This window comes from Anolis sagrei, chromosome 2 (genome assembly GCF_037176765.1).
Source record: "Anolis sagrei isolate rAnoSag1 chromosome 2, rAnoSag1.mat, whole genome shotgun sequence".
In the NCBI taxonomy this organism is placed as follows: domain Eukaryota; kingdom Metazoa; phylum Chordata; class Lepidosauria; order Squamata; family Dactyloidae; genus Anolis; species Anolis sagrei.
Window position 1 is genome coordinate 63,850,430 of NC_090022.1, and position 14,514 is coordinate 63,864,943.

Below are 14,514 nucleotides of genomic sequence, written 5' to 3' on the forward strand. Positions count from 1 at the left end.
AAAAATAAAGGTTGAGTTAAAAATCAACCTGGAATATGAAGGTAGCATGTGCTTGCTACACAATTATGACTCTATGGACGGCGTGACGTCACACTATTAGATCGCAGCGTCTAAATTTCCATGGCAACCTCCAACGGAATGCTGGAATTTGCAGTCCAAGGTGCTCCACTCAGGACACTCATTTAGACAGCTCTTGAGCCTCACTGCACTACAAGCCCCAGAATGCAACGGGGTGCAGTTAAAGTGGTAGGCCCGGCCCTGGCAGAGCAGAGTGATACCGAAGGTATGAAAGACGCTTGAGGGGCGGGGTTATCCTGCCGCCTGAGGAGTAGAGCAGGCACAACGTCATCACTGGGCGCCTCTTGCGGCCCTTCCTCCTTGAGGGCGAGCGAGCCATGAGTGGCCGGGGCTTGCTTCTCCTCCTCCGCTCGGCGCGGGCCGCCTTCCCCGGCAGGAGCAGGCCCTTCGGCACTTGCTGCCCGCGGCCTGCCTTCGCCAAGGAGCTTTTCCTGGGGAACTTCCGCAAGGTCAGCGCCTCCCTCGCCCGCCTCTCCGCCTTCCCGGGGCGCTCTCTCTTTCGGGGGCGCCTCGACACTGCGGGATGGAGGCAGCTTGGCCCCGCTTGAACTGCCGGTGGACTCCTGAGAGCCGAGAGCCTTCTCTGCCTCGTAGCCCTGGTGCCTCACCAAACTACAACTCCCAGGAGCCCATAGCTTTGAGCCAGGGCAGTTTAAATCACGCCAAACTGCATCCATTCTGCACTGCACATGCCTCCTTAATCATGGAGGAGACGTAGTTTTAAAAGGGAATTTTCAGAGATGTTCCCAATGCCCATTTGTCCCGATTTACTGCCAGATTGGCCTGTTTCTGCAGTGGGGCTATGTTTACAGAAAATGCTGCAGAGTTACTTTTCAAGGATGATTATGATGATAATAATAATAATAAACTTTATTTATACTCCACCACCTTCTCCCCAAGGGGACTCAGGGTGGCTAACGTGAGGCAAAGCCCAAAGAGTACAATAACGCAAAGTAAAATACATACAGTGTTGCATGCAGTCATGCTGGCCACATGGCCTTGGAGGTGTCTACTGACAACGCCGGCTCATAGAAATGGAGATGAGCACCAACCCCCAGAGTCGGACATGACTGGACTTAATGTCAGGGGAAAATCTTTACCTTTACCTTTTAAAATACATACAGAGATATTAACATCAAGTAAAATGCAAACTTTATTTATACGCCACCACCTTCTCCCCAAGGGGACTTGGGGCGGCTAACATGAAGCCAAGCCCAAAGAGTACAATAACACAAAGTAAAATACATACAGTGCTGCATGCTGTCATGCTGGCCACATGACCTTGGAGGTGTCTACAGACAACGCTGGCTCTTAGAAATGGAGATAAGCACCAACCCCCAGAGTCGGACATGACTGGACTTAATATCAGGGGGAAACCTTTACCTTTTAAAATACATACAGAGATAATAACATCAAATAAAATACAAACAATTGCAAAATAATACAGTAAGGTAAACACAGGGTGTGAGATAAAATAATTAAAAAGTTGAACACAGGATGTGAGATAAAATAATTAAGAAGTTGATAACAGTGCATCTGGACAAAACCGGCTTACTAGTGGATAGTTAGAACCCCCAAATTTCTCAGTCGCTCCAGAATTATGTTTGCAGCAGACTAACAGATAAGATTGATTTATTAAGACAGTCATGGTCAGAGAACAATGGACTATAGTTCTGCTATAGTTGTGTCATTGTTGGGGTCCCGCTGTGCTATTAAGTCAATCAAAATCATTAACAACCAATGAGCAACTGTATAGCTAGCTTAGACCAATGAAATGATTTTTCTTTGGAAATAAGACAAGAATGTGCATTCATTTTACTGCCAGAAATGGTAAAAGCTCTGCAGCCCTATTTGGGGATGCAACACACCCTTTGATTGCATTCCTGTACGCATGTTTTGTCGTTATTACTATGTCCACGCAATAAATAAGGGTTTTTTGCAGTTCGAAGATTCAACTTTTGTGGTGTCCTTCCTCGCCCTCCCCATTGGAAAGGGGGCTTCTGCTTGTTGAGAAATATTTTGGTTTCTTTGCCCCTACAATCAGAACTGATCAAGAACCAAATTGGTTGAAATATCTTCGTGGCATGGCGTTGAGTGTGTGTGTATTTTAGTTTTAATTCAGCACCCAAAAATACATTTCTAAAAGTTACAAAACTTTTTTTATAATATAAAATTGCTTTTTATAATATAATATAATAATAACAATCTTCCTTTATGCCCCACCCTATCTCCCCTTGGGGACTCAGGGCGGTTTACAGCAGATATCAGCAAACATTAAATGCCAAAAACAAAAATAGCCAACCCTCCAAATCCCAAAAACAAAACCACATCTACATCAAAAATAATAACAGATTATACTGCGGAATTATTAGTAATATTATATGTAACATACAATATGCAATTATAATATTATATATTATTTTGTACAATATTATTATACCACAGTATATAAATAATACACTACCAGTACATTATATCATCAGGTGTAGTTTATACAATATACAAAGGGCCCCCTGGTGGCGCAGCTTGTTAAACCACCAAGCTGCTGAACTTGCTGACTGAAAGGTTGGCGGTTTGAATCCAGAGAGCAGGGTGAGCTCCTCCTCTTGTCCCCAGCTTCTGCCAACCTAGCAGTTCGAAAACATGCAAATGTGAGTAGATCAATAGGTACCACTTCGGCGGGAAGGTAACGGCACTCCATGCAGTCATGCTGGCCACATGACCCAGGAGGCATCTATGGACAATGCTGGCTCTTCAGCTTAGGAATGGAGATGAGCACCACTCCTCAGAGTCGGACACGACTAGATTTAATGTCAAGGGGAAAACTTTTACCTTTACCTTATACAATATATCATATTGCAACATTGTTAACATTACATACAATACATCAGCATTATTACATTACAATGTTATTATTTCCATATAGTATTGTATTGTATATATTGAGGAGAGCAGGCAGCATGCTGGGTTGCCGCCATGCTTTGTCCCCTGACATCTCTTGGCCTCCTGTGGGGAGGGGAGGAGAGGGGAGAGGACCACCCGAGGGTTAGCTGCTCTGCCTGCACACTCCCGGCTTTTCTCTCCTCTATAATTGTAAATACAGATTTAACCAATTACACGGCCCACAAAAAAAAAAATTTGCACAGCCCTACTGCGGAATCATGAGATGATCCAGGTGTATGGCAAGGGTTAAGGACACTCCTAGGTGTCTTTTCTCCTGTAGCAAAGCTATTTTGGTTCCTGATAAAGGAAAAAAACCTGGGTTGGGAAGTGACTAGACCACAAGTAGGTAATGTCTTATGACAAATCTGACCGAACACAAGCAAGATTTGTTTCCCCCAAAGGACCATTGACAGTGTCTCATATCTCCACTCAGTAGCACTGTATGGATATAGAGGTCTGTGACCATATGGCCATTGTTCATAATCCATAAGTAAAATGGCATTGTCTTAAATAGATAAACATTTTTGGTTGCTTTCTTGATACCAAAGCTCAGCTCATGCATGTTACTGGATGAGATTATCTAAGTAATATGATAAGGGCACTTGTTGGGACAAGTTGCTTCAGAAGCCTGAGCTGGAGATCAGTGTACCCGTATTTAACGTGCCATTGAATCTAATGTGCACCTCAATTTTCAAAACCCTGGGGGGAAAAACTTTGGGGTGCATCTATGCTGTAGAATGAATCCACTTTAGTAGGAGCTCCAGACGCTTCTGAAGTAATTTTCACTTTTGCTTTGGCTCAGCATGAAGAATACCATATTACACCAATCTAATACACACTCTAATTTTGGGAAGGTAATTTAGCCAAAAAAAGGTGAACATTAGATTCAAGTAAATATGATTATTTCCCTTTCGAAATAGTAATTGATATATTGGATATTGGATATATTGGATATTGGATATATTGGAAACTAAATGGACCAGTACAACCAGAGATATGTCGGTATGCCATTGGAAGATGGGACTCCCAGGTCGGAAGATGGCCAAAATGCTACTGGGGAGGAGCAGAGGATAAGTTCAACTAGCCCCAGATGTGATGACGCAGCTAGCTCAAAGCCGAAAGGAAGGCTAGCGGCCGACGGTACTGGAGGCGAACGACGAATCCGATGCTCTAAAGATCAACACACCATAGGAACCTGGAATGTAAGATCTATGAGCCAGGGCAAATTGGATGTTGTTATTGGTGAGATGTCAAGACTAAAGATAGACATTCTGGGGGTCAGCGAACTGAAATGGACTGGAATGGGCCACTTCACATCAGATGACCACCAGATCTACTACTGCGGACAAGAGGAACATCGAAGAAATGGAGTAGCCTTCATAATTAATAAGAAATTCGCTAAAGCAGTGCTTGGATACAACCCAAAAAATGACAGAATGATCTCAATTCGAGTGCAAGGAAAGCCTTTCAACATTACAGTGATCCAAATATACGCCCCAACCACAGCTGCTGAAGAAGCGGAAGTAGATCAGTTCTATGAGGATCTGCAGGACCTACTGGATAATACACCAAAAAGAGACATTATTTTCATTACAGGAGACTGGAATGCCAAGGTGGGAAGTCAAATGACAACTGGGATCACAGGCAAGCATGGTCTGGGAGAACAAAATGAAGCGGGACGCAGGCTGATAGAATTTTGCCAGGAAAACTCGCTGTGTATAACAAACACTCTCTTCCAACAACCTAAAAGACGGCTTTATACATGGACTTCACCAGATGGTCAGCACCGAAATCAGATTGACTACATCCTTTGCAGCCAAAGGTGGCAGACATCCATCCAGTCGGTGAAAACAAGACCTGGGGCTGACTGTAGCTCAGATCACGAACTTCTTATTGCTCAATTTAGAATAAAACTAAAGAGATCAGGGAAAATACACAGACCAGTTAGATATGATCTCACTAATATTCCCAGCGAATATACAGTGGAAGTGAAGAACAGATTTGAAGGACTAGATTTAGTAAACAGAGTCCCAGAAGAACTATGGACAGAAGTCCGCGACATTGTTCAGGAGGCGGCAACAAAGTACGTCCCAAAGAAAAAGAAAACCAAGAAGGCAAAATGGTTGTCTGCTGAGACACTGGAAGTAGCCCAAGAAAGGAGGAAAGCAAAAGGAAACAGGGATAAGGGGAGATATACCCAGTTAAATGCGCAATTCCAGAGGTTAGCCAGAAGAGACAAGGAACTATTTTTAAACAAGCAATGCATGGAAGTGGAAGAAGACAACAGAATAGGAAGGACAAGAGACCTCTTCCAGAAAATTAGAAACATTGGAGGTAAATTTCAGGCAAAAATTGGTATGATAAGAAACAAAGATGGCAGGGACCTAACAGAAGCTGAAGAGATCAAGAGAAGGTGGCGAGATTATACAGAAGATCTGTATAGGAAGGATAACAATATCGAGGATAGCTTTGACGGTGTGGTGAATGAATTAGAACCAGACATCCTGAGGAGTGAGGTTGAATGGGCCTTAAGAAGCATTGCTAACAACAAGGCAGCAGGAGATGACGGGATCCCAGCTGAACTGTTTAAAATCTTAAAAGATGATGCTGTCAAGGTGATGCATGCCATTTGCCAGCAAATATGGAAAACACAAGAATGGCCATCAGACTGGAAAAAATCAACTTACATCCCCATACCAAAAAAGGGAAATGCGAAAGACTGCTCCAACTTCCGTACAGTGGCCCTTATTTCTCATGCCAGTAAGGTAATGCTCAAGATCCTGCAAGGAAGACTCCAGCAATACATGGAGCGAGAGTTGCCAGATGTTCAAGCTGGGTTTAGAAAAGGCAGAGGAACGAGAGACCAGATTGCCAATATCCGCTGGATAATGGAGAAAGGCAGGGAGTTTCAGAAAAACATCTACTTCTGCTTCATTGACTATTCTAAAGCCTTTGACTGTGTGGATCATAATAAATTGTGGCAAGTTCTTGGTGGGATGGGCATACCAAGCCACCTTGTCTCTCTCCTGAGGAATCTGTACAAGGACCAAGGAGCCACAGTCAGGACTGACCACGGAACAACAGACTGGTTCAAGATTGGGAAAGGCGTACGGCAAGGCTGCATACTCTCACCCAACCTTTTTAACTTGTATGCAGAACACATCATGCGATGTGCGGGGCTTGATGAATGCAAAGCTGGGGTGAAAATTGCTGGAAGAAACATTAACAACCTCAGATATGCAGATGACACCACTCTGATGGCCGAAAGCGAGGAGGAGCTGAGGAGCCTTCTAATCAAGGTGAAAGAAGAAAGCGCAAAAGCCGGGTTGCAGCTGAACGTCAAAAAAACCAAGATTATGGCAACAAGAATGATTGACAACTGGAAAATAGAGGGAGAAAATGTGGAGGCCGTGACAGACTTTGTATTTCTAGGTGCAAAGATTACTGCAGATGCAGAATGTGGCCAGGAAATCAGAAGACGCTTACTTCTTGGGAGGAGAGCAATGTCCAATCTCGATAAAATAGTAAAGAGTAGAGACATCAGACTGGCAACAAAGATCCGCCTAGTCCAAGCCATGGTATTCCCTGTAGTAACATACGGATGTGAGAGCTGGACCATAGGGAAGGCTGAGCGAAGGAAGATCGATGCTTTTGAGCTGTGGTGCTGGAGGAAAGTGCTGAGAGTGCCCTGGACTGCGAGAAGATCCAACCAGTCCATCCTCCAGGAAATAAAGCCCGGCTGCTCACTGGAAGGAAGGATACTAGAGACAAAGTTGAAGTACTTTGGCCACATCATGAGGAGACAGCAACCCTAGAGAAAACAATTATGCTGGGGAAAGTAGAAGGCAAAAGGAAGAGGGGCCGACCTAGGGCAAGATGGATGGATGGCATCCTTGAAGTGACTGGACTGACCTTGAAGGAGCTGGGGGTGGTGACGGCCGACAGGGAGCTCTGGCGTGGGCTGGTCCACGAGGTCACGAAGAGTCGGAGACGACTGAACGAATGAACAACAACAACATATTGGATATTGTAAGATGATGTTCTTTCCTGATCTTGCTACATCCTTTGTAGAAACAATGTAGGATAATGAAGTTAAGACATAGCAAGGATTGTATATGGCATGGTAGGTGAATTTTGAGACTGTAAAGGAGATGTATTATTTTACTATGTATGGCATAGTAATTACACTGAATTTGATTGTATGACATTGAATGCGATTTTCCTGCTCCTTGACGGGGTTGGACTGGATGACCCACAAGGTTTCTTCCAACTCGATGATTCTATGACATGCTGAGTATGCTCTGTTAGGGGATGGTCTACAAGTAGCATAAATATATGCATAAAACACATACATGGCTGTTCTGACATATACAGGGTGAGGCAGCATAACTTCCTTTTTAAAATGCGTGCCATTAAGTCGGTTGAAGACATAGCGGAGCGCCAGTGGTCTCGTTCGAGAGGCGGGAGTATAAAGTTTTGTCCTGACACAGTTCAGTCACCATCATGCATTGGAACAGTGACGAGCGTGCTTTTGCCATTGAGGCCTACTTTTCGAGCGGATTTGGAGTGGCCGGCCCGCTCTCCAGATTTGGCCCCCTGTGATTTTTTTCTATGGGGTTTTTTGAAATCCTGTGTTTATGTGAACTGTCCAAGGACCCTACAAGATTTGAAGACCAACATCCAGGAAGAAATTGCCAACTTAACGCCAGCTATGCTGGCAAGAGTCACGACAAAAGCCAGAAATCGGTTTACTCAGTGTATGGAGAATGGAGGACGTCACCTACCTAATTTGATCTTCAGAACTACGTAAAACAAAACTTTAGGTATGCCCCTACATTATAAAAAAAATTCTGATTCATACAAAGGGTTGTATTAAGTTTTGAAAAAAGGAAGTTATGCTGCCTCACTCTGTATTTTCTCCTATACGTTGGATCTTTTCTAGCCCTATACAAAAAAGGTAACACAACGTCATCAATAAAATTGCTTTAAAAATACTCCAGCCCAGGTGGGTTTAGGGAATTCTTTCTGAGCATGAATGCCTATTACTTTTACTATTGCCAATACTCATAATAATCACTAAGCAGGATTATTCTTCTGGTTTGTGAGATATTTCCTGTATAAGATACACGCTTCTGACCTTTGATACCAGCGTGTTTGAAAAGTCTTGATTAGCTTTGTTGTTTGTATATTCATGTTCCATGTTGGAAGTTCATGGGTTCACTTCAAGCTTCTCAGTGCTCTGAGCAAACAGAAGATTTCGTAGGCCTGTGCAGTCTGCTACTTACAGCAGGCGCAGTTGCTGAATCCATATGGTTTGTGATTATTGGATGACTTCCCTGGCTTAGATGCTTGTGTAATAGATCAACTAAATCATGACAGAGATCCCTCGGCTTTTCCTTGCACAAGGCATCTGAGATCTGATTTCTCTTTCTCCTGCAGCTCCCCATGCTGCATCATGTAGTATCGTAAAAGAATGTCTTGACTACAGGAGTGCCTGTTTGTAAGGCCCAGCGGACTGAGAGCCATTGTGGTGTAGTAGCTTTTCTTGGCATTTGAGGGGGAGAACACTGGACACTGGGAGCCAACAGTTAAAATCACCATTCAAATGTGAAAACTCACTGGGTGATCTTGGGCAAGCCACACTCCTTCAGCCTCAGAGAAAGACAAGGGCTAAGCCTCTAAACAATTTTTGCCCTCCAAAACCCCATGGTAGGTTTGCCTTAGGGTTACCATAAGATTGAAACAACTTATATCAATATTTAGAATGCGAGAGGAGTTGCTGTAGTGTCAAAGTCCACCTAATGCTGTTGTTTTCTATTATTGTCCTGTGTAGTTTTTGCAAATGCCTACTACTTTCTTTGGAGAGCAGTTAGTTTAAAATGAATCTAGAGAGAAAAGAGGATCATAAACAATGATTTAAGAGTTAATACAGGCAAGACTGACAGAAACCATGAATGGACTGACTCACAGGCCCTTAAATCACATTAGGCTGAAAATTGTTGGGCCAAAATCTGATTGAAGCAAGGGGAGAGAAGTATAGGCAAAGTTATGTTTCCCAGAAACTGCCCAGAGATTATTCCCAAACATTTAAATCATTCAATTCTGAAACAGACCAGACCAGTTTAAGGGGAAATGTGTGGCACACAGAGTCCCAAGCAATCTTTTTTAAGCTGCTCTTTTGACAAAGTCCTAAATCACTCCTGAGCTCAAGAGTTCAAAGACCAGTTCTGAGGTTCAACTTCAAAGAGGGGAAAATGACAGAAGATGCAAGGATGGCATCTAAGGATTAGTATATTAAGAGTATAAGTGACCTTTTTCCTCTTTCAGACAGAATGCCCTTCTCAAAGCAAATTTTGTCTCGCCCTTTGTGAAGTAATATTAAATCTAGTGTCTTGGTATTTTCTTATATTAATAAAGTTTTTTTTAAAAAAATGTGTTGTTAAAATCTCCCATTATAGGAGGAGGTGTTTCCTTATCCTGAAATTAGCAATGAAGAATTGGAAGAAATCAATCAGTTTGTGGGTCCAGTGGAAAAATTCTTCAGAGAAGACGGTATGCTCCCTTTTTCATAAACCCTTTCTCTTAAGTTCCTGCATACGTTCATGTTCTTCTTTGACATAGTTTGGGACCTTTCTTAAGAACCTGATGAAAGCTATCGGTCCCTTCCACATGTTAAAACAAATGTCAACAAAATGGAAAATGGAGGGCAACTCCCTTTTTTTTATACTTGGTTCATAGATTCCTATCCAGTCTCTGGATTTCAGGTTCAGGAACCCTGCTCATTATGGATAGTCCTACAGTGCTAACAGTAAAACACTAGCAGTGCACCTTGTTCTCTATCTGTATTTTTTCCATGTCTAGTTTAGTCAGCAGAACCTGAAGGCAGCATTGATTGAAGAGCTGCCAATGAATTCATCTTATTTTGAACTTCTTTCATCTCCTGGTTTCTTGTTTTATTGCCAAGAATGCTTTTTCATATATATATATATATATATATATATATATATATATATGCAGTAAAATAATAAATTAAACCTCAAATTGTGACACAATGCAGCTGGTCACCAAAGTAGTTTGAAAACACGTTCACATACTGTTTTGCCTAGAACAAAATGAGGTCATAATACTCCTGCTGAACTGTCCAGCTAGCTCTTTACATGCCATGGATATTAACCTGTGGATTGCTGAGGCCAAATATGAAACAAATACTTGGCAGAGTGATTTGAATGGGCCATGTTACACTTTTTGGCTTGCCAAATAGGTGCATTGTGAAAGTGATCAGATGCTTCCCAGATTCCAACAACTTACTTCAGTTCTCCTCCTGCCCTCCCCACACATCCTATCACACCTGTGCTCTCTGTATATTGTGTATCTGTCTATATCTCTTTGTCTTTCAGTGGATTCTAAGAAAATTGATCATGATGCTAAGATTCCAAAAGAAACACTTGATGGGCTGAAGAGTTTGGGTCTCTTTGGCATGCAGATTCCAGAGGAGTATGGTGAGTGAAAGTGTGTAGAAAATTGACCTTCGTTGTTCATTCTACTGTGAAAAGCAACATCTCTCCTTCCCCATCCCCAGAAGATAAAGTGAGAAGAGAAAACATGTACCAATATTTCTATGTAAATTAAGAAGCTACTTCAGTCGTTGTATTGGAATGTATAGTGGTGCTGCTTTTAAGTGAGGTGTTGCATTGGGAGGGGAGAATGAAAAAAGGGATATATTGAGTGAGTCCCTTGACTCAGTAGACACTATTAGTCACAATCCTAGAAGAACCCAATTCTTCATATGAAAAATAGAAATACCCTTAATAGAAGAAAATGGTTGGAATCCTGTTGACCTATCATCATCATCTTTATTTGTACCCTGCTTCCATCTCCCCAAAGGGAACTCAGGGTGGCTATTATTGCATGAAAGATAAACACACAGAAAAATACCATTGATTCAGTGGATCTATGTTAGCTAGGACTAGTAACAGATTTCAGAATGTTATTTTTCTCCATTGAATCTGTGTTTTTCAGAACTGTCTCCAGAGAAAATAATGTAAATTAAATTCTGTGATGCTGTCTGGTTCTTGCTCATTCAAGCCTATAGTGCAGAGCTGCCCTGTCTAGAGCATTTTGTTCAGCTTTTTCCAAAGAAGTAATGCATCCTATATGTTACAAATGTTGCTGGGTGACAAAAGGTTTATAAAAAAGCTATTTTGCAAGGGGAAGAAAACAACATTTTTTTCAACCTGTGGTTGTTTAATCTATATGGGATCACTGATTCTATCTTCATTCTTCAGAGCAATAAACTCTGCAGTATAGTTGATAAAACGGAACAGATTAAATCAGCAAGTTGAAAGATATGGGGGTACAAATTCCCTAGGACACCAGGGCAAAGAGCAGCCAGTAGATCACATGCTGCCCTCCAGAGTCTTTAAGTGTGCCCTCCCTAGCCTCCATAGGAAAGTTCTGGATCTAAGACACATTGATATCACCTGTTGCAGCTTGCTGAATGCAAGATGCTGTTTTCTGCACCCATAAGATGCTCCTGTTTTTGTCCTCCCCCACACTTCGCATGGGCTTAAAAATGCTTTCTATCTCAATGCACATTCCTTATCATGCCACCACCACTGCTTTCTCTTTTTCTTCATCTCACTCTCCATCTACTTCCAAACCTGCATTCTCACTTTTTGCCCTTTTCCCCCTGGGTCCCCACCCACTTCAGGTTATCTTTCAGTCTCCATTTATTCTTTCTCCTTCTATCCTGTGAGTCTCTGATTCTTTTCTTTTGCTTCAGACCCAGTCTGCACTTCCACCCCCAAAGCAGCACACTCTGCAGCTCAGCTAGATTTTAGGAAAGATCAAGACTGTCATAGAATCAGTGCAAACAAGAATAAGATAAAGTAAAGCGGGAAGCAGACAAGCAAGAGTAATACAAGATAGTTAATAGAAGGGGGAGAGAAAGGAAAAGAGAGAAACAGATCAAGATGAGACCACCGGAGAGTGAGCAGATCATGTGTTTGTGTGTCAGAAAGGGAGGAAGAGGAATGCTTTTTTCTCTATCTCACACTGGGAAACCAGCTGCAGAACTGATCACATTTCCTTAACAAAGATTACAGTTCCTGCTTGGTGAACTAGATCCATCCACCAAAAGACAAAGTACTCTTTTAAAAATTTAACTCCAGAAAATTAATCACAAATGGTCAACTAGATTGAAACTGAAATTAATTACCCATATTTACTCATGTATAGCATGCCATTTAATATAATAACACACACCTCAATTTTGAAATTGCACATTACCAAAAATTGATTTGTCATCAAATGTAATGTGCCCAACAGTGCAGCCACAGCACATCAGGGAGCGCAGCAGTATGAACGAGACCAAGAACCCACATTTCTCTGTCAAACTCGCCAGCATTGCATAGTTACCAACTGCACTCGTTCGTAAGGGAGCATCCTGCTCCTTGGGCTACAGAGTCATGAAGGTCCAGAAGCCTCTCCATGGCAAGAATGACTAGATTGCCAGATGGTTGCTAGTTAGTATATATCTGTAATAAATGAAATGAAAATAAAAAAACAAATGTGGGACCCTCCAGCACTTCCATAACCCAGAGTGTGGCTCCTGCCTCCAATGCTGTTGTGCACTCCTTGCCTGGGAATTTGTAGGAGGAGTATAGATATAGTTTGCCTACAATCATGTAAAATAATGAGAATCACTCTTTGAACTGTATTTTGAAGGCAGTATTGTTATTCTTCTTTAGATGACATCGTAGGAGAATAATTTGATATATTTCATAAAGAGATATAGGAAAACCTCAAAAGAATCAGCCTTTAATCTTACTTGTCCTCACACATAACTACAGTTATAAAAACAAACATTGGTTTGCCACCAGACTCTAAAAGTATTTCAACAATTGTGCTTTTGTTTTAAGATTATATAGCACTAGTTGCTAGAACACCAGATTTTCTGTGTAAGCAACAAGTTTTATAACTCTAGTCTTTTGACAGAAAATAGAACTTCTTATTTCCTACATAACAGTCCTTTCTTTATTGGAAATCTATTGTTTCACAAGGACTTTTTCTCAAATCTTACTGAAATATAGGTGCATTAATAATATCCCTTGTTATGATAAATGGTTGGTGGTAGACTTTATGGGAAAGCATGAAGCCTACAGATTCCTGTAACTTCCAAGAGCAATTCTGAGGAAGTACATTTATGATTACAAAGTGTGTTTTATCTTGCTTTTGTTCTTACAAGCAAAATGTCGAAACAGCGAAATCCTAATGTGATGATCAGAGCAAAACCTTGTTTGCAGGTGGCCTTGGTCTTTCAAATACAATGTATGCACGTTTAGGAGAAATCACTTCTCAGGATGGGGCTATTGCGGTCACTTTGGCAGCTCACCAAGCTATAGGGCTAAAGGTAATTATTGTGTTAATATATCAATTATTAGTGTTTGTGATAAAACATCACAACTGGAAGACATAAAAGCCATCCTATTTTGGGGGAAGGGGGGGGTACATTCAAACCACTCTCTCTGTGCTATTATAGGTAAGATATATGAAGACGCAGAGTTAAAAGGGCATTGGTAATGTTCCTGTGAAATAAAATCTGAATAATAAAAAACAGGATTGCTAGATCCTTAAGAACTTATCTGACAACTCTGCATAATCTGAATATTGAAGTGGAAACATTGTGTTATTAACAGATAAACTTAATTCATTCGATGAAAATATAAAATGATAGGTCTGAGTAACTGACAGATTTAACTGGATGCAATCCTCTTAGTCTTTTTCTGGCCAGGAAATTGTATTTTGGTTACCATTATTCCATATGCATTTCATTTTTTTTCAAGTCTAGCTCAGAACTGAATAAAATCTGATTATTTCATATTGTTTCAAAAAAAGTATGAAATGTGATTGGCACATCTTTCTTTAGATCAGTGCTATTCAAACTGATTTTCTGCAAAGAGACAGTGGTCTATAAATCATTAGCTGTTGGTCTGTGTCAAGTTTCCAAGAAGTTATGCAATTAAGATAATACGGTGCAAACAAAGTACTGGTTCCTGGGACCTTAAAGCGGGGGTGGTCAATCCCCCACATCAAACAGCTTGGAAAGCAGTGCTGTAGATTCCTGTTAGCTATGCTTTCTGAAAATGGTCTGATTTATGCTGACGAAGACTTAACAAAATTTCCCCCAAAAATCAGAAGGGTTATCAAACTTTTTAGTTTTTCGGTGCTGTCATTTTGTATTTATTTCAACTGAATTAAGCCTGTCTACAGTAACAGTGTTTCTGCTTCAGAATTCAAATTACGCAATTTCATCAAATGGTTCTAAAGCAGTCTTGATCTTTATTACTTTATTCACAGGGACCTTATTGACTTTCTCTTTGCCCTGAACAAAAGGATTGGTTCATCCTACATCCTGAGTTCACGATGACTATAGAAAAAAAAGTCCTGCTGATTTTAAAGTGTTCATGCCTGTGTACCGATTAGACACCTAAA

At 41.3% G+C, this 14,514-nt stretch overlaps 1 protein-coding gene across 1 annotated transcript in view; it reads left to right on the plus strand.

Annotated features, from left to right (window-relative positions):
- Window positions 1–343: 343 nt before the first annotated feature.
- Window positions 344–14,514, plus strand: part of ACAD9 (acyl-CoA dehydrogenase family member 9) — a 32,946-nt gene continuing 18,775 nt past the window's right edge. The window contains exons 1-4 of the mRNA XM_060765974.2: window positions 344–527; window positions 9,480–9,573; window positions 10,419–10,520; window positions 13,326–13,432. Of these exons, the coding sequence (XP_060621957.2) occupies window positions 396–527; window positions 9,480–9,573; window positions 10,419–10,520; window positions 13,326–13,432 (435 nt within the window). The 5' untranslated portion in view covers window positions 344–395. The remainder of the gene's footprint in view (window positions 528–9,479; window positions 9,574–10,418; window positions 10,521–13,325; window positions 13,433–14,514) is intronic.